The sequence below is a fragment of the Aulonocara sp. 'chitande type north' Nkhata Bay genome, linkage group LG18, assembly GCF_057382095.1.
Source record: "Aulonocara sp. 'chitande type north' Nkhata Bay isolate Kocher_YH1m ecotype deep benthic linkage group LG18, A_spYH_male_GT1.1, whole genome shotgun sequence".
NCBI lineage: Eukaryota > Metazoa > Chordata > Actinopteri > Cichliformes > Cichlidae > Aulonocara > Aulonocara sp. 'chitande type north' Nkhata Bay.
Window position 1 is genome coordinate 4,438,936 of NC_141361.1, and position 20,907 is coordinate 4,459,842.

The following is a 20,907-nucleotide window of genomic DNA, read 5'->3' on the forward strand; positions in this document are numbered from 1 at the left end:
AAAGCAGTTGGTCCAGATGACATAACTGTGGAGGTATGGAGGAGAGAGGGCAGTGATAATTACTTTTTCACACAGGGGCAGGTAGGTTTGGATAGATTTTTTCCTTAATAAATAAAATGGGCGTTTAAAATTGCATTTTGTATTTACTCGGATTATCTCGGTCTAATTTTAAAATTTACTTGACGGTCATGTCACATGATCGTGTGTCAAATATACAGAGTGCAGGCAGGGTGGAGTGGGTGGAGATGAGTGTTAGGGTGATTTGTGACAGAAGGATAGCTGCAAGAGTTGAAAGGGAAGGTTTAAAAGATGGAAGCGCCTTGAGGCGACTTATGTTGTGATTTGGCGCTATATAAATAAAATTGAATTGAATTGAATTGGAAGCGAGACCTGCTTTGATTTATGGTTTGGGAAATGTGACACTAACTAAAAGACAGAAGGTCAAACTGGAGAAAGCAGAGCTCAAGGTGCTCAGATTTTCATTGAGAGTTGCCAAGATGGACAAGATTCATACATCTGATGGACAGTTCAGCTCAAGCATTTTGGAGGCAAGGTTAGAGAGGCAACATTGAGATGGTTTGGGCACGTGCAGAGGAGGGCTAGGGCAGAGGGAAAGGAAAGTTAATGACTAGAACTTTAAAGGAGGAGGAAAAGAGGAAGAGAACAGAGGACGTTCACAGATGTGGTGAAGGAGGACATGCAGTGGATTGGTGTAACACAAGATGAATCAGATGTAAGCAGATGATCTGCTGTGAAAATCCCTAATGAAACGATACGCACAGCATATAATAGCTGTGTGTATTGTTTTTATGCCAGGAATTACTTTTGAGAAGCGAGAAGATGGTTTTAATGGTTTATTTTGTTTTGCAACAGATGTGCGAAGTTTGACAAAACAGTAAAATTCCTCGTTTCAGATGGAGGATGAACTGTGGGGCTGCACCAAGGTGCAGTATACAGTATATCAGGTTCATTCCGACCGTGACTCATGCAAAGCTCCTGCAGTGTAACAACTTTCCTGTAACCAAAATACCATTATAAAATTTGATCTATGGTAAAAACACTTTTCCCATCTTGTTGAAAAAAATATTAAATCCACATTTGCACAAAAGGTTTGCTTCTAATCATTTCAGTTGGTTACTTCGATGCATCCCTCTCATTAGACTGCACATTAAACCAATAGAGTAAATATATTTCATATCAAGCAGGTCAAACCCTATGTTACTGAGTTCACATCAAATTCAATACAATTAATTGTTGACATGATCACCAAAATTGATAAAATTTTCATGCAGTTTGAACTGTGAACCTGCTGCTAAACAAGAACTATAACACAGACGAGGACATGTTTATTCAAATAGTACAAAAAAGAAAAAAAAATCTGCTTCTACATTTATATAAAAAATATCAGTAACCAAGAAAAATGTGTGAAATAAGGCAGAATTTATGTTTCCTTTATATTTTAGATATTACTACTCAGAAAAATATATAAGGATTACTTTTAAAACTTTACTTGAACTGCATAAAACTCATAACCATTCAACACACACTGAAGGTTAATTTTCATTAATATGAATAGCTCGTCAAGTCCATAATGACGTATTTCTGTCCTATGTGTGGCACTTTCTTGCTAAACTCTGAACAACTGAATTAAAAGTTTTCCATAAAAAGCATGAAGTTCATCTATCCTTGATTTTCTATAAGAAAGGTATTTCTTAAAACACAACCTACATCTACAACTTATGTTTGTCATGTCTACAGCCTAAAACAAAACAACAAAAATAAATTCAGACAAATATAAAATCAGGGTTTCCGCTACATCAGGGGTGTCAAACTTATGCCCCACAAGATAATTATTGATTATCCGAAAAACAGCAAGTGTAGTGATACAGGACAGGTAGACACTGCTGCCATTCATCATAAGAATAGGACAGCAAATTGAATACATGATCGGTACAGTTCGTTAATGTTATGGAAATAAAATGCATATGAGATCAGCTTTTTAAGTGAGTGGGACACTTAACTAGTGTGACTTTTCATGTGATTTTTCAGGTTTGTGGCATAACTGAATCTTTTGTCACAGATGCTACAAGAGTGTGGCCTTTCACCTGTATGCCTTCTCATATGATTTTTTAAGTGTATCATCTGAATAAAACTTTTCTCACACACACTACAGGAATATGGCTTTTCACCCGTGTGAAGTCTTGTGTGAGTTTTGAATCCTGTTAAGTCACTAAAAGTCTTCCCACAGGTGCTACAGGAATATGGTCTTTCACCTGTATGGATTCTCATGTGTCTTTTCAACCCTGATAAGTCACCAAATCCTTTCCCACAGGTGCTACAAGAATATGGCTTCTCACCTGTGTGAGTTCTCATATGTCTTGTCAAGTGATTCACCTGAGTGAATCCTCTTCCACAGACACTACAGAAACGTAAGTTCTCTCCTGTGTGAACTTTGAGATGACTTTTGAATTTCAACTCATCACTGAAACTTTTTCCACAGGCACCACAAGTATGTGGTTTCTCACCTATGTGGACTCTCACATGTTTTCTGATTGCTGATGAATCACTGAAGTTTTTGCCACAAGTTCCACAAGTATGTGGCCTCTGACCCGTGTGAATTCTCATGTGTGTTTCCAGTCCTGATCGCTGAGTGAATCTTTTGCCACAGGTGCTGCAAGAATATGGTTTTTCACCTGAGTGGATTCTCATATGATTTTTGAATCCTGAAAAGCTACTAAATCTTTTCCCACACTCACTACAAGAATACGGCTTCTCACCTGTATGTTTTCTCATGTGTGTTTTCAAGTTTACCCTCCGGCTGAATACATTCCCACAGTAGGTACAGGGGAAAGGTTTCTCACCGGTGTGCGTTCTTAAATGGCCTTCCAATATTGATTTTTTTCTGAATCTTCTCCCACAGGTGCTACAGGAAAAAGGCTTCTCACCTGTGTGGATTGTCATGTGACTGTCCAATCCTGACTTCAGTGAGAATCTTTTCCCACAGGTGCTACATGGATACGCCTTCTCACCTGTGTGACTTTTCATGTGACTTTCCAGTCCCGCCTTTATAACAAATCTTTTTCCACAGACGCTACAAGGAAATGGCCTGTCACCTGCATGATGTTTAACATGAATTTTGAAAGGTGATAAGAAAGTAAACTTTTTCCCACAGGTGTTACAAGTATATGGCTTCTCACCTGTATGGAGTCTCATGTGAATTTTCAAGTTTACCATCTGAGTGAACCTTTTTCCACAACTGCTACAAGTATAAGGTTTCTCACCCGTGTGAACTCGAGCGTGTTTTGCTAAGTGGCAGTCAAACCGAAATCTTTTTCCACAAGTGTCACATTTTATAGGCTTTTTGTTTGTATCAGTTTTACCCTGACTCTCTGATTCGAGAGAGGTGTCTACTGTGTTACTCTGACTTCTATTTGTCTGTTGTGATGTGTTCTTCAGCTCAAAATGTATAATCAATCCTGAGAGCACATGCTTGCTTTCTTCCTGTTTTTGGCTTTCAGTTTCAGAAGACTTGCAAGAAAGGAGCAGGTCAGTGTTTGCTCCTGGAGTGACCGTAAAAGTATCAACCTCCTGCTTCACTGCAAGCTGCTCTCCCTCCTGACTGATGCATAGCTCCTCCTTTTCATCTTTAATCTGTGGGGGCTCTGAGTCCTGGTCCAGACTGGAGCTCCTCTCCTGGTTACAGACCTGCTGGTCTATGAGTACTTCTTCCTCCTTACAGTCATGTTGTAGTGGGAGGTCTGCATAGACAAAAATGATAGAAAACACACACATATTTGAGAAAATATCATGTAATTTGCCATCGGAAGTTCAGTTATCCAGGTGGAAAAAGTTCTAAAGAGTAAAATCTATTTATTACATCCTCACGAAAGCCCTTAGCTGTAATCCTCCACTCTGCAGTAATATAGTTTTTTAAATCAGTATATACCTATGTATTTCTCGGACACATTTTAGATTTTTCCTCTTCTACTTATTACTTTTTATATTACTTAGGGGTGAATTTAATGCTTTAATTGCAATTAATTAATTTGAAAAAAAGAAACGCGTTAAAAATTAAAGCATTTAATCGCACTTTGCGTTCCAAGAAAATCGCAAGTTTTGTCCATGTCATGATTTCCTGGTATACGATTACACTGATGCAAACAGCTACAAAAATGGAAGACTCAGAAGAAAGCATGCTGCTAGGACTGATCGCAGGCAAACTTCATTTCCAAAAGACTACTAAGTAAAGCCTTGATAAAAGTCTGGTTTTGTGCAAACTGTGCACAAAGGAGTTTGCATACCACCAAATCACTTCAAGCTTACAGTACCATCTAAATGCAAAACATGTTGCAGCGAGCACAGAAACTGTGGGAGCTGTTAGCTCCAACAAAAGGTGCCAGCAGCCCAAACTTGATGAAATGACTGGCTTCAGGACCGACATTAGTAAGTCAACATTGGACAACATTTAGCATCAGTTGATCCAACTTTCCACCTGAAAGACTATTCAGGTAAATTCAACAGCTTTATGACACTGAAAAAGCAAGCAAAATTAGATGCATTACACACAGTCCTGCTAATACGATGGAACTACACCAGGAGCAAACACGACTGGGGCAACAAAAAGAGCCACTCATACAGGATATTTCCACACAGTGGAATTCAAAGCGGGATATGGTTTCTTGTCTACTAAAGAATCAAGAGGCTGTTTTTGCTGGTTTAGACAAACAATCAAATCAGACAAACTCCATCTGAGCCAGTAAAACTCCAAAAGCTGACTGTCCTCAAGCCATGCAAGTAAATAAAACTATTTTCAATTTATTGTTGTTGTTTCTTCAAAAAGCTCTATAGTTGACAATTAGTGTGTAGATTAATATTTACTTTCTTGAACTGTCTACTACAGGTTTGTGACTGAACTTCTTAGAGGTGAGACATGTCTCATGTCCAGTGGTTTTACCTGCTTTCTGCCATCTGCCTCACACCATGGAGGTCTCCGATGATGAATCAAACTACATGGTGAAATTTAAGATCCTTCACAAAGGACATACCCCAATGTGTAGCAACACTCAACTATCAGTGGCTCAAGATAGCTACTGTACTTGACCCACCCTTTAAAGATTTAAAGTGTCTTAAAATGTAAAGATGCCACTACAAAGGAGCCAGCAAAGACAAAGAGCCTCCTCCTCTCTTCATTGTCTTCGGACTCTGATTCAGATGAGGAAGCCCTGAGTACCAGGGCCCTGAGTTTGTACAGAGCAGAATACACCATCAATGAAAAAGACTGACCGCTGCACTGGTGGTCGAGTCGAACAGGGACCTACACATACAGCTGTATGTCCTTGCCATGTGAGAGTCCCATGTGAGAGTGTTCCCCACTTGCAGGTCACATAGTAACAAAAAAGAGAGCTCACTTGAGCTCTGAAAATGTGAACAGGGTAGTTTGTCTAAGTAACTGGCTGAAAGAGACAGACAGCAACTAAGCATAGAGGTATTGTGACTCCAATAGGTTTGTTGATTTTTGCACTAAAATGTTCAATGATCACACTGTTTTAGCCTAATGTACAAAATAATTTTGGCTACGGTTACTCAGAGTCTAAAGGTGAAGCTGGTTAAATAACCTTTAATGTTTCTGCTTTATTTTTTTATTAAGAAGAAAAACTGCACTTTATGTTGAAGTTTGTATTACTATTTAAAGACGATACGATTTTGAAAATGTATTTAAAGTACTTAAAATAAGGCTTTATTTTTAAGTCTGTTTAAGTTCTTGTTTCTCTGTTTTGAATTGAAATTCAGTTTAAATACTTTTTTCTCTCAGAAATTAAGAGTTTGCATTTACAGCATTCATCTCCATGTCCATAATTTGATTCTGTCACCCACTAAAACCCTTTTAAATTCAAAAAACCAAAAAAAACCACAACATTTGAGCTTAGGGGAAAATTTTCTTGTGCGAGCAAATGCGATTAATCAAGATTATTTAATTACAAAGCCTCTAATTAACTAGATTAATTTTTTTAATCGAGTCCCACCCCTAATATTTATTCATTTATTTAGAATAAATTGTACAAAGTTGCTATACGTTTTAATGCATCAAGCAGGAGTAGCACTTCTTTTTTGATATTTTTCCACAGTACAATGTGGAAATTTTTACAGCCTTTTTTTAAAAAAATTAATGTGTGGGCAATAATAAGTCCCAATTTTTAATTTTTAAGGGATGGAAACAACATAAACTAATTATTTGAACTCCACTTTCTGCTTTTATTTGGATAGAAACCTCAACTTTTTCAGGGGACCACTGTTGGCGTTCCTAAGCAACAGTGTCCTGGGTCTACCCCAGGTACTCCTCCCAAGTAGGATATGTCCAAAACTCACTGCCTAGAGGGTGTCGTGGAGGCATCCTTTAAACTGTATAATGTTAAACAGGCTGCCTGGAATTATTTTGTTGTTTTAGCTGTGGAGGTGTCATAAAATCTGCTGCGAGTATGTGGTTTGTCCCTTTTTTAGGACTACTACTTCCTTCAACATCTGGTAGTTGTTTTTCTTTACTGTTTGCTATAACTGTGTAATAACAGAATAATAACAGGAAAACACAAAACAGGAACATGAAATTTTACAGATTTTTACTGAATAAGGTACTCAGAATGTACATGAAAAAAAAAGATTTGCAATTTGCAATTTGAACTATAAAACAGACAACAAATATGTGAACTTTCGTTTGTTTGTTTCTAGGGGTCTCTAATTTTTTTTCTAAGCAAGTCCAGACATTTTTGGCCTCTGGTGGAACTCCAAAAAGCAGTTCCTTTCGAGCTGCAGGCAAAGGCCTACATTGCACTGCTGGCATTTCCAAGGAGTGCTCCTCTTTCAGACAGTGCACTGCTTCCTTCCCAAGGTTGCCCTGTGCCTCTTTCCCATATCTCTAGTGCTCGTAGGGACAGGAAAGTGTCCTTGACTTGGGAACTCAGGCTTGCCATCCAAGCAAACACCTACGAGGTGTGCAGCAAGCTCCTCCTGGAAGGCCTGCCGTGTCTTGTGTTTCTGTTGCTTGCTGATGCACAACTCTTTGTGAAGAATGAAACTGTTGGTAACTGCAATGTCCAGTAGATGCTGGAAAACTATCATGTTCAATCTTTTGGTTTTGCAAAGGACTGAATTTGTTCCTAGCATCTGGTCTGATGTGTCCACTCCTCCCATGTATTTATTGTATTCGGTCACAGCTGTCGGTCTGGGGACAGAAACGCTCTCAAAATGTCCATCTTCATTTTTCTGCCAGTGTAACACTGTGTCCCCACTGTACACAGGGTGGACGGTGGTACAGATGGCGACTTCTCGACTGTCCACCCACTTTACAAATAAAAGGTCACCATCCCTGATCCACCGAATGGAGCCTCTTGGTGATCTTTTATGGAGAGCATTTTCCTGAGAGGATGGAACACCCAGTCTGCCCTCCCTGTATGTACCACAAGCCCCAAATCCCTGCTTTTTCAAGTGTTGGAAGAAGCCTGGGCTGGTGTAGAAGTTATCACAGTAGACAATATAACCTGATCCCAGAGAGTCTTTGTCCACTAGTGATGTAACCACATCAAAAGAGAGTCCTTTCTCTGATGTAGGGCTGCCACAAATGATTATTTTGATAGTCGACTAGTCACCGATTATTTATGCGATTAGTCGACTAATCAGATCATCATCCACTGGACGTAAAACTACAGCTTATTGCACCAGCAGCATCTGCTCTTATATAACTATCATTAGCTTATAGCTTTAAGCTTTTAAGGTGCTAACTAAAAATAAAGACAAGATGATAGTTTATTCAATTTTAATGAAATTTGCAGATTGTTTCGGTAAAGTTTAATAAACTCCTTGCTATCTAAAATATAACAGGACACCGGAGTATATTCTCCAGCATCTCACACTTCTGATAATCAGCTGTCTGCTTTACGTTTATACAGCTGTGTAAAAACTATAACTTTAATCTCAGCCAAACCGATTTACTCAGGAACAAATAAAATACTAAAAAAAAAAAAAAAAAAAAAAAAAAAAAAAAGCCAAACAACAACATTTTTAATTTATCTAAGTGACTCATATATATTTAACCTGAGTCGCGAAAGACGGCGGTGGGTTTGAAAACAATTTGCCGGGAGTCCGGTGTTCTCACGGCGCTAGTGACCTAGCCCCCGGCTAGCTATCGAGCTAGTGGGTAACAGACGTAACAGAGCTTTTGAAAATATGTAGTGTCCTGATAAACTGAGCCGATATTTGAGGTTTACACAGCTACATTCTCGCCTGAAAATATGTTAAACGTTTATTTTGTGACCCAGAAAGAATAATAAGAGTAATATTAAAACTAACTAGCTACCGCCATTGTTGGAAACTAAGCTGGGCCGCGCTATGAATTCTGGGACACAGCTGCTTCTTCTTCTTCGGGGTTTAACGGCAGCTGGCATCCTTGTATATGCAGTGCTGCCATCTTCTGTTTCAGTCCGTTATTACACTCTTAAATCCTGCTACTTCTGCGTCTTTTGCGATCTTACAAAGCTTCAAACGACACGTCGACTATTAAATCAGTCGTCGACGATTTTGATAGTCGACGTAATCGTGACTAGTCGACAAATCGTGGCAGCCCTACTCTGATGACAACTTTGATTTCCCTGTGTATAGCTTGAAGTCTATGATGTAGCCATTTACATCAGCAAGAACAAAATTTTTTAGCCCCCACTTGGTGGGCTTGGCAACCATCCTCTCTTCAACTGAAATGTGCTGCTTTGGGTGGTAGTTACTCATGCAACGACTTCTCAACATCTCAAGGAGAGGTCTGACCTGGTGAAATGTGTCATAGTCCTCTGTGCCCTTTTTCTTGCCATAGGCCACATCTTCTTCTGGATCACTGATATGAAGGTTAGAATTGATGGCCATAAATCGGTCTTTGGACATAACAGTGGCAGGAAAAGGAACATGAAAAATTGTGTTACTCCTCCAAATGTCTACCATTTTTGGAAAATTGCAGACTTCCATGTAAAGTAACAAGCCCAGGTACTTTTGTAGTTCTTCTGATGTAATTTCCTTCCATGCAAACGTTTTGCCCTTTTCCTTTTTTTTTGCCGCATTCTTGTTTGTGTTTTCACACAAGCATTTTAGTACTTCGTCATCAAAAAATTTGGAGAAGATATCACCTGGGGATTGTGCAGCATTGAGAGGAGGTTGAATACCAGGGGTTCTCTTTGGTCTGAATCTTGGTGGTTGAGGGACAGCATCATCTGGGTCTGCCTCTGTTCTCCAAGCCACTGGACGATGTGGCGACCGGCTGCGAGAGGCATCACCACCAGCTCCACGGCTTTTCTGATGTACATGGCACCGGCCTCGACTTTGGCCACAAATGGCACGGATCCCTGCTGAAGTCCTCAACATGAATGAATGAAATCCACCCCACCCCAGCAAAAAAAAAGAAAAGGAAAGAAAAAAGTTTCTGTTATACTTGCTGACCCTCTTTTCTGTCAACCAACCTTCGTTTTCACAGGGTTGCGTTCACCCTGTGCCTGGGATAATGAACCTAATTTCAATAGAAAGCGCAGAGCCTCTGCTTTCAGAAACTGTTGCCATTTTTTCAATTATGTGAACAGCTCAAAAGTTACGGTAGGTTGAAAAAAACCTGTCACCAGCGACAGGTTAGGGCTTAAAGGGTTTTAAAAGCCTGAGGACTTTAAAGTTGCTCCTTTCAATACAGAGGTGGAAAGGCACTTCTGACCAAACTCCTAATTTCTCTAACATAGAGCCCATATACCCTTCAGAAGATGCTCATTTACATTTCCCATCACCTCCTCGCAACAGATATAACATGCACAGCAAAAGCAGTACGGGTTCCCCTTCAAGTCTCCCGCTCCACTCTGCCTCACTTTCTGAACATTTGAGATATCCAACTTCTTCCACTTGCAGGCGCAACTCATCCCCGACGCAAAATGGACATTCACCCCTTTCTGGCTGAGAACCATGACCTCATTTTGAAGGTGCTAGTTATCTTTCCAAAAACTTCACACTTGGCTACAAATGCAAGTTGGATGATAAAACCAAAAATAGTCACATCAACTGTGAAGAGCAGAGAGGAGATTCTGAGGCTACCAAGGCAGAAATCCTATGCCACTTTGCAATGCTAGAAATTCTGTCACTAAAAATTATGAAGATAACTGGTGTTACGACTGTGGCCGTAATTGTGTGGGGATTTGAGTGTCTAGGTGCTCCTCCGGGTATGTTACGATTTGGCGTTGGTAATGTGTTGTTTTTGCGTGACTGTTATGTGTTTCCTACTTTACTTTGAAAGTCTGTGTCATCTTAGTGTGTTCAGTTTACGTTTCCTTGTCTCGTCAGTTCTAATTTGCCCCGGCTGTGTTTCCCTCCTGTGGTCCATTCCCTGATTGCTCCTTCTATGTATTTAAGCCCTGTGTTTCTGTATGTCATGGTCGCGATCTTCCCCCCCGTTGTAAATAGTTTGACGTTTTGTGTTTTGATGTAAATAAATTCGTTTTGAGACACTTTTTGGGATTTTGGTGGAGAGCCTTAGTGTTTTTCTTCGTAGTTTTATTTTCCTTATTTTTATTTTCCTGCGTTGCACCCCGGTTGCCTAGGCCGGGGTGTAACATATGGGGGCTCGTCCGGGATCGGTGGAGGGTCCGAAGGAGGGACAGCTTCGGCCTTCTGTCTTCGCTGGAGGATCCGAGGGACCGCTCCAGCCTTCATCCGCCTTCGCTGGAGGATCCGAGGGACCGCTCCAGCCTTCTGCAGCTGGTGGGCTGCGTGTCCGTGTGTGCAGCTGGTGGGCTGCATGTCCGTGTGTGCAGCTGGTGGGCTGCGTGTCTATGTGTGCAGCTAGTGAGCTGCTCGTCTGTCTTCGCTGGAGGATCCGAGGGACCGCTCCAGCCTTCATCCGCCTTCGCTGGAGGGTCCGAGGGACCGCTTCAGCCTCCGTCTGTCTTCGCTGGAGGATCCGAGGGCCCGCTCCGGTTTTCCGTTACCACTGGAGGACCCGTCCAGTCATCAGCGTCGCCTGCGGGACGGGGGCCGGTGCCGTATGGGCTGGACATGGAACTTTTCATTTTTTCGTTGGGGTTGTATGTTTTAAATGTTTGTTTTTTTGGGTGGGGGGTATGTTAGGTCTATGCTGGGTCAAGGGTGCTGCCTGTGCAGGTGTTTACCGGTCACAACCCACTGGTGTTCCTTTCCCGAATGTGCAACTCCAATCAAAGACTTATGCGCTGGTCCTTGTTGTTGCAAGATTTTAACTTGGAGATCAGCTACAAGAAAGGGAAGGTTAACGTATTGGCTGACACCCTGTCTAGAGCACTGTCTCCTTGAATTAAACATTTTGGGGTTAATGTTAATTCTTGGGTAAGGGGGTGTTACGACTGTGGCCGTAATTGTGTGGGGATTTGAGTGTCTAGGTGCTCCTCCGGGTATGTTACGATTTGGCGTTGGTAATGTGTTGTTTTTGCGTGACTGTTATGTGTTTCCTACTTTACTTTGAAAGTCTGTGTCATCTTAGTGTGTTCAGTTTACGTTTCCTTGTCTCGTCAGTTCTAATTTGCCCCGGCTGTGTTTCCCTCCTGTGGTCCATTCCCTGATTGCTCCTTCTATGTATTTAAGCCCTGTGTTTCTGTATGTCATGGTCGCGATCTTCCCCCCCGTTGTAAATAGTTTGACGTTTTGTGTTTTGATGTAAATAAATTCGTTTTGAGACACTTTTTGGGATTTTGGTGGAGAGCCTTAGTGTTTTTCTTCGTAGTTTTATTTTCCTTATTTTTATTTTCCTGCGTTGCACCCCGGTTGCCTAGGCCGGGGTGTAACACTGGTGACAAAGGGAAACCCTGTCAGTTCAACTCCCACCAGGAGTAAACATGAAACCAAGCTGTCACCACAGTTGCACCAAGTCCAACTCCTCTCAGTTCCCAAGATGGTTTTAGAAGGACTAGCAACATCACCTCATCTTAGATGGTTTTCAGATTTTCTGAGAAAAATGCCCAGACATCAGATCGATAAAAATAAGCCATTGAAATTATTCAAATTAAATAACCAAAGTACTGTACTCAGACTGGATAAAATGCTGCTGCGGAGTCGGGGTGGTCTGCCTCTCCCCACCGCAGGGAAAAGGGTAACACCACCTGGGTCTGGGTGCAATTCCCCCCTCCAGGGGCAAGGGTACCTAGACCCGGTTTGTAGAGTACGCTTGGGGAGTGTGATTGTGTGTACAGCGTCTCTTTATGTCTGTCTCCACGTTGGTTGAGTGTGGAGTGAGTGCATATGAGAGCATGAGGGTGGGAATGGATGTTTGTGTCTGTGTGTGCCTGTATGTCTGTGTCTATATGTCAGGTTGGGTATCAGACGCCACCTCTCTGGGGACATCTCAGGCCCTCCAAGGTTTGGAGGCCTATCTCCACCCACCACCACTTCCCCTGCCGGTGGCGGACTCCCTCAGGTGTCGGTGTGTTGGTGGTTCTTTGTGTCTGGGGGTGGGCGTCCAGGTACACACCGGCTCACTCCTTGGCGGCCGCTTGTCGGGGCCTGGGGCTCGCTCGGGCCCCTTTGGAGGTGGGGTGCCCCCGGCCTCTCGGCTTGGGGCTCGGTCACTCAGGCACAGCTGGGGGCCGGCGGAGCTCACGGGCGCGTCACTGCAACTCCCCCTGACTTCTGCTCCGCGGCTGCTGGGCGAGCCCTCATCTGGGACTCTCCTCAGCTCTTACTGGAACAGTGGCGCGGCTGCCCCTCTGTTGGTCTTCCTTGGTCTCTTGTGTTCTGGGGGCCTCTGGATGTCTGGAGTTTTGATCTCCTCCATACCTGCTTCACACCCTGGAGGACGGGGCTGTGGCCCCCCCACACTCCCTAGCAGATCATTACATGGAGAAACCTTTGGAATGCAAGCATGCTGATCCACACAGGTATGCACACATGGGTATTCACAGACGCGGACTAAAGCTTTCTTGGCTGCTGCCTCAAAGCACACTGTGCGCTGTCTATCTTGCGTGCTGCACAATATCGTTTATTATTTAGTAAATATTGATATCTATGACTAGCTAGTTTATTGTGATGGTGCTTTGTTTTCTCTATTATTATGTTGCTCTTTGTTGTTTGCTGTCTCCTCTGTTTGTTTTTTTTTGTTTGTTTTTTTTTTTCTCCATACAGGTGACCCAGGAGTTCTTTTTTTTTTTTTCTCTCTTCCCCCCCCTTCTCACCGTCTCTTCTCCCCTTTGGTTTTCTTTCTTTCTCTCCCCCTCTTTCTCTCATTCATTTCCCCTGTCCTATTTATTAAAAAAAAAAAAAAAAAAAAAAAAGACTGGATAAAATGCTGTAGTAAAATCTAAACTTTACTCCAGGGGTGGGGGAACTCAAGGGCCAGTGTCCTGCAGGTTTTAGATGTGTCCTTGATCCAACACAGCTGATTTAAATGGCTAAATTGCATCCTCAACATGTCTTGAGGTTTTCCAGAGGCCTGTGAATGCACTAATCATTTGATTCAGGTGTGTTGACCCAGATTGACATCTAAAACCTGCAGGATACTGGTGTTCTGACAAACCATCCTACTTTGGCAAAACATCCTACCATAAGTAGTTTATGCACATTTCTGCTGTCACAGAGTAATTCCAGCACAAATTTAAGTAGGTATGACTGTTTGCCACTTAACTTTGCCCATCAGAGTATGCTTGTAGCTCATATTCATAAAGCCAGCATGGTTTGTCACTTAATTTTACCAGTCAGAGTATGTTTCTAGCTAATATTCAAAAAGGTAGGACGGTTCGCCACTTAATTTCGTGTTGTGCGCATGCGCAGAAACAACGGGTAGGATGGTTTGTCAGGTACAGAACACTGGCCCTTGAGGCCTGGAGTTCCCCCACTCCTGCTCTACTCATTGCAGTTTTCCCTTAAAATTTTCCTGTGCCTGTAAACAAATAAGAAACTTTGAGCTCTGATTAAGGTCAAAGTTATTAAGATTCATATTCCTGTGTCATCTCATTAAGAACTTTTTAGTTGTACATACCCAAGTTTTCTTTTGGTTTCCAGATTTTATCCAGAAGACTGAGCCGTTCTTTACCAGTCCAAACGATGATACCATCAACCTCCTCCTTCACTACAAGCTGCTCTCCCTCCTCACTGATGCAGAGTTCCTCCTGTTCATCTTTAATCTGTGTAGGCTCTGGGTTCTCCTTCTCCAGACTGGAGTTCCTCTCCTGGTTACAAACTTGCAGGTCTGGGTCCTCCTTTAACATCATGTTGTTATCAGAGGTTTCCTGCTGATCTGGGTCCTCCTTAATCATCACGTTGTTGGAGGTCTTCTGTTGATCTGAGTCCCTCTTGCTGGTCATGTTGTTGTGGGAGGTCTTTGGGAACAAATGTACACAAGAAAAAGGTTAGTAATGTGATGACATAGTACAATGCAGTAAAACCATTGGATTACCTCTAACAGAATTAGATTTTAAATGTGGGAATACTACACATATGTAATTAGAGTCAATTTTGCATCAAATGTTCTCTGCAGTTTTATAAGAGACCATTTTTAAAAGATAGCGATGAGGTCATAGCTGTAGTGATTTACTGAAACATGGAAAAATACAGAAATAGTGTATACATGGAAAAAATGAGCCTGTCTTACTCTAATAGCTTAAAAATCAATATTTGTGATAAACACCTTTATTCTGAACTCTGTTAGTCAAGCGTTCGCATCATTTCATAGTCTTCAGGAATAGTTCTTCTTGAAGGACACTTCAAGCTTTTCTTTGGATGTTGTCTGTCTTGTTGTGTTGTTCATTGTCAAGAAGTCCCTACACTGCTTCACTAATGCTGAAAAATAAAGCTCTGCTAAGACACTTCTTAGATGTTCTTTTCGTTTTCCTGATCTACTCGGTAAACACTGATAAGAACTTGAGCCAAACTTTTTTTTTTTTTTACATTTGGATTCATTACTCGCTTGATGACTCCCTCACTAACAAGTCTCATCATAGGCGATGCTTGCAGATAACAAGAAAGCTCGGCTCACCATTCCCACTACCAGTGTTACTAAAAAAAATGAGCTCATATATGCCACTGCCACAGAAATAATAGAAACACTTTGGTATGAGATCAAGAACGCATGCAGAGAAAGTCCCCTGTGGAGAAGAAGGTTGGAAGCCAAAAATCAGGGAAGCCCAGAGGGGGTTAGTCAGCTAACAGAAGTACTGAACGACAGGTCCTGGATGAATAAGATATACAACAAGGTGCAAATAACTAAGGTTCTAGAAACAAAAGCTCACACCTCTCGGCACTAGGCTGAAGAGACAAGCAGAGGCCAAGAGAATAAATTGCCTCTTCTCCAAACATCAGTCCAAGGTGTACTCTCAGCTACAAGGGAACAATAATAAGAGGGCACCCAGAGATAAAACTGAACAATACTGGAAGAACATCTGGGAGAAAGAGATGTTGTATACCACGAGCGTTAAGTGACTTGTGGACCTGACAGCAGACCACGGCAACCTCCCAGAAAAAGAGGCAGTCAACATTATGGACCTGAGGTGATCCACACCTACTATCTGAAGATGCTAACAGCACAAATAAATGTGCTCATAACAGCAGGTGCTCACCCAGACTAACTAACACAGGGCAGAGAACGCCACCATTGAGCTACCAGCTGATTACCTGTGTCTACACAGCATGGAAGCTCATCCCAGGTATCATACCAACCTAGCTAAATAGGTACATGAGTCAACACATAAGTGCATCTCTAAAAGGAGTAAGGCAATACTTTATCGATACAGGGACACTAAATATTGATACGTTATTATTATATAAATTATCTTATATATTATCATTATTATTTTTGCAAATACAAAGTGAACCTTTTAATACTGGGATACCGTATTTTCACGACCATAAGACGCACTGTACTAAAAGGCGCAGTCTCAGTTATGTGTGCCATTACTGTATTTAACACACACATAAGGCGCACTGGATCATAGGGCGCATACAAGTACCGTATGCGTATTTAAAAATAAAGCGGGAGCAAACCTGAGTTTGGTACTCACATTTTTATTATCAGTAATCGTCATCATCAACAACACACAAGCATACAAGTGTGCGTATTTAAAAATAAAGCAGGAGCAAAACAAAGTTTGGTACTCACATTTTTATCATCAAACCCATCGAAGTCCTCATCCTCTGTGTCTGAATTGAACAGCTGCGCTAAATCTCCATCAAACATGCCAGGTTCACTTTCTTCACTGTCAGAGTCACTTTCCGTGCCGTGCGGCTCCTCGGAAATGATGCCGGCTTTTGCGAAAGCTCGAACAACAGTGCCAGCAGACATGTTAGCCCAAGCATCTACAATCCATTGGCAAATTGTGGCGTAACTTGCCCGGCGCTGCCTTCCACTCTTGGTGAAACTGTGGTCTCCATCGGTCATCCATCGCTCCCAGGCCGCTCGCAGCCTTACTTTGAACGGGCGGTTCGCACCGATGTCCAGCGGTTGGAGTTCCTTTGTCAGGCCTCCCGGAATGACAGCAAGCTCACAGTTCATTTGTTTCACTAGTTTTTTCACATCGGCTGTGAGATGGGCACGCATAGAGTCACAGATTAAGAGCGATGGTGATGCGTGGAAAAAACCACCTGGTCTCCTTACATACACCTCCCTCAGCCACTCTTTCATCATTTCCTCATCCATCCAGCCCTTTTCATTTGCCTTAATGATGATTCCTGCTGGAAACTTCTCTTTAGGCAAAGTCTTTCTCTTAAAAATCACCATAGGCGGCAGTTTCTGTCCATTAGCATGGCAGCCAAGCACAACAGTGAAAGAAGACTTTTCATACCCCGTTGTGCGTATCGCTACCGTGCTGGTCCCCTTCTTCTCCACAGTGTGACTCACCGGGATGTCGAAAGTGAGCGGGACCTCGTCCATGTTTGTGATGTGGCTGGGCTGGATGTTTTTGTCGCCGATGTGTTTGCTGCAGTAGGAGCGGAAGATGGCCAGCTTTTCCTTATAATCCGCTGGAAGTTGCTGCGCTACCGTAGTCCTGGTCCGGATGGAAAAATGGCACCGTTTCATAAAACGAAAGCACCAAGACGGACTTCCTTGGAAATGTTCAATGTTCATCTCTTCAGCTAGTGAAACTGCTTTTAGCCGAATGGTGACCGTCGAAACGCTTCTCCCACTCGTTCTTTGCTCGATGATCCACCGCTCGAGTCTTTCCTCCAACTTGGGCCACCTCGCCTTATGTCCGCGGAAACTCAGCTGCGTTTTCTTGACCTGCCGGAGCTTGTTTTCTTGCTTCCTCCATTTGCGAACCATCGATTCGTTAATCTTAAATTCTCTCGCCGCTGCTCGATTTCCATGTTCCTCCGCGTAGCTGATGGCCTTCAGTTTAAACTGTGCTTCGTAAGCGTGTCTCTTTGCCATTTTCAGGGTTGTTAAAACAACGATGTCCTGCATAACGCACATACCTGTTCTTTTACACAGGTATGTGCGATAAAGTCAACGCACACACTTCACCCTTTAGCGTTCTCATGGTGTTCTCTACTACGTCCTCATTACAACACACAGGGCGCACTGCGCTATAGGGCGCGCCGTACTTTTTGAAGAAAATCTAAGACTTTTAAGTGCGCCTTATGGTCGTGAAAATACGGTAATAAAATCAGTTGCTTTTCAGTCTGTTGTTGCTGTTCTAGTGAGTACAGCAGCTCAGGAAGTTGGCAAAACAAAAATGAAAGCCTCAGAAACAAATCACGTGTGTGTTTGTCTGTGAATGAGAGAGAGAGAGAGAGACTGTGACAGGCAGACAGATTTGAGACACTGTGGCTTTTGCTGCATGTTTAAGACACTGGAGCTCAGGCATAAGTCACTGCCGTGTGTTTTCATGGATAAAGCCAAATTCAGGTTCTAAAATGAAATAGAAATAAATGAAGTGTAAAGTTGAGGATAGCAAAAAGATTAGCATTATCTTGCAATGTGTGGACATCGCAGATTCATATGCAACTATGACGACTCATATCACAGGGAACTGGTGACTGCTGTCTCACAACTGAACTAAATCTGCAGTTCGAAAAAAGTAATATATCACAGTTTATCTTATTAGAATACTCAGCATATCACAAAATGTTACAAATTGTCTTAGACATCGTATATACTTGTATGTTTGTACAAGTTTCAGTTCATCACTGCAGCTATGACCCCAACTTTCCCTGTAAAAAGAAAAAAAATTGGCATCTCATTTTAGCTGTACAGGTTTAGAAAAACTCATCATTATATATGATATCTCATAGCCTATGTATTATATCCCTATATTTAAATTAAAATTACATGAATTCTGCTCAAGGTTACAGTTTTACTATATTCCTTTTTGAGGTTAACTGTATGGTTTTAGAAAAAAATAAAAGCAAGGTCCACTCAAATCACATAATGTGTGAATATTACCATGTCTGAACTGCAGTTACATTAGTTTTCACAATAACAAACACAACTGCAGTGAGTATCGATTCAGGTTAACCCAGACTCCGTTCATGGTTATCATCTCCCTATATTACAGTACACTTTTCTGTTGTCACTTTATTATACAAAACAATACACCAAACAAAGTCTTCTCAAATAAAGTCATTTCAATTCAATTTATATAGGAATTTAAATGATAAAAAAATAGTTGCCTCACAGCACTTTATATTGTGAGGTAAAGACCCTACAACAGGGGTCTCAAATTCCAGCCCTCGGGGACCAGGGTCCTGAAACTTTTCCATTTGTCCCTATTGCAACTTACCTGAATGCAATTAGTAGGTCATTCGTAAGACTATAGAACTTGACTGTATGCTGATGTGGCAATTCAGCCATTTGATTTGTGTTACAGGAGCTCATGAGTGAATGAACATGGTGCAATAAAAATACTTTTAGTACATTTTTCCAAACACTTACATTTAAAAAATGTAAGTGTTTGGCGATCGTGGCTCAACTCCCAACTCAAGAGTTGGGAGTTTGCCTTGTAATTGGAAGGTTGCCGGTTTGAGCCCCAGCTTGGACAGTCTCGGTCGTTGTGTCCTTGGGCAAAACACTTCACCCGTTGCCTACTGGTGGTGGTCAGAGGGCCCGGTGGCGCCAGTGTCCGGCAGCCTCGCCTCTGTCAGTGCGCCCCAGGGTGGCTGTGGCTACAATGTAGCTGCCATCACCAGTGTGTGAATGTGTGTGTGAATATGTAAAGCGCTTTGGGGTCCTTAGGGACTAGTAAAGCGCTATATACAGGCCATTTACCATTTACATTTACTTAAGCGGTTAGGGGTTGCCACTTCAGCATGCAGTCAAGTTCTATACTCTTGCTAATGCCCTTATAATTTTATTCAGGTCTGCTGCAACAGGCAGGGACACATGGCAAAGTTTTAGGACACCGGCCCTCAAGGACTGGAGTTTGAGACCCCTGCCCCACAATAATACAGAGGAAAAACCCCAAAAATCAGATGAAAAAAGTAATGTGGAAATTACTTCTCCATATTCACAATGCTTTTAATTTTAACTGCAAACAGAAAGAGCTGGATGAACATTTTACAACTAATAAGGTTCTTAAGGATTTCCTGTATTTACAGGTCTCAACCTGAATAGGAATCCAATCCAATCATCAATTCAAACTGCAACTACAGTTCATAGATGGTAACATTATAAACAAGGCAACATAATTTACATAGATTTTGACTCATTTTTCCTTAAATAATACAGTTACGAGATACACTACTACAAGCCTTAAATAGTTTAATAACGTATCATGAATGTATTAATGTATTATAACGTATAATGTAAAAAAAAAAACTCCTATACGGGACAGCGGAGCAAAACGATAGTTCTGCAAATAAAGTAAAATAAAGACAGTTTCAAAGTTGCAGAATGAACGCGTGTTCCTTTGTGCTAGTCACTCGGCACCCGTACCACAATGTCGGGAATAGAGGAGCAGCACAACTGAAGGTGCGGCTTGCTTGACCGCGACTTCTCGAATAAGGGTTCCGGGCAAAATTACCGCTTTAAAAAAACAGAGAAGCGCTTGTTTTACTTCTATAAAAACGATTCGATGCTGCTCCTTGATTTTAGTCTGTTAGCCTGAAACAACAAATCTGACTAGGATCCAGCATGAGTCGGATTCTTGTGTTAGTTCATTGAGACCGCTACACTTTCACGTACCTATTATTTGTAACTTTATCTCGAGTTTCCGGTTAGTCTCTACCAGTCTGTGCTCACGGTCGATGTCGTCCTCATACTGGGAGATCGTTTCTGAAGATCTGAGAAGATTTCGTCTTCGGCAGCAGCTAATCTCTCCTCGACAAACTCTTACCGATGCCGAAGACTGAATTGTTGAGCAGTAAAGAGGCAAGTCATTTCCGTTCTCCTTCTTTTTCTTCTTCTATTGTACTTCCGGTAGAATACACGCATCAACGTCGCATTGCTGCTCTCTTCAGGTCAGTTTGAAGCTAGTCCTAAACTAAATTAAATAGCTGACTAACTAATGGTATGTCCATACATTAAAAAAAAAAAAGAAATGTCAATATCTGTAATATCACGCTGTCAGATAGTTCATAGGAGTCATGACGTGTAACGATGGTGTTGGATTCAAGGACCATGGGAGAGAAGAGATTATCAAATATCCTAAAACAGTTCAGTGCTACAATCCATTTCAGCCTCCATAAAAAGACAACAACTAGAAGATGTCACAGTATCACCCATGATGTTTGATTAGCATCTGACCGCTGTGCTGTGCAGAGATGCCAGAACAATGATGGAAGGAAAATAAAATAAAAGTAAAACACAGATTTAAATTGATGAAAATAGGAAAAACCTCAGTCTATTTCAGTTTAACAAACTCAGCAAAGACATCAAAATTGATTGAGTTATCATAATATAGACTAATCCAGCATAGAGCGGCTGAGTGAATGTGGTCTGGACTCTGT

The 20,907-nt window shown here is 41.8% G+C and overlaps 1 protein-coding gene across 2 annotated transcripts; it reads right to left on the reverse strand.

The window, feature by feature from the left end:
- Positions 1 to 853: 853 nt before the first annotated feature.
- LOC147307701 (uncharacterized) lies at positions 854 to 20,655 on the reverse strand. 2 transcript variants are annotated; one of them, XM_086272948.1, is made up of 4 exons: positions 20,144 to 20,655; positions 16,124 to 17,732; positions 14,009 to 14,348; positions 854 to 3,758 (listed from the first exon to the last, which is right to left on the reverse strand). In XM_086272948.1, exons 2-4 carry the CDS (start codon positions 17,432 to 17,434, stop codon positions 2,017 to 2,019), a joined length of 3,393 nt encoding a protein of 1,130 aa, XP_086129074.1. In that variant the 5' UTR covers positions 17,435 to 17,732; positions 20,144 to 20,655; the 3' UTR covers positions 854 to 2,016. The 2 variants fall into 2 exon arrangements, with proteins under 2 accessions (XP_086129074.1, XP_086129075.1); XM_086272949.1 differs by lacking the exon at positions 16,124 to 17,732 and having other exon boundaries at positions 20,144 to 20,654.
- Between the last annotated feature and the right edge of the window lie 252 nt (positions 20,656 to 20,907).

Bases quoted from the DNA above. Each gene is read 5' to 3' on its own strand.
- LOC147307701 (XM_086272948.1), bottom strand. From the start codon at position 17,434: ATGTGCGTTATGCAGGACATCGTTGTTTTAACAACCCTGAAAATGGCA. The intron at 14,349-16,123 runs GTGAGTACCAAA...TTGTTCCCAAAG, and splicing joins ATGGGTTTGATGATAAAAAT to ACCTCCCACAACAACATGAC. The intron at 3,759-14,008 runs GTATGTACAACT...TTGTCTATGCAG, and splicing joins GAAACCAAAAGAAAACTTGG to ACCTCCCACTACAACATGAC.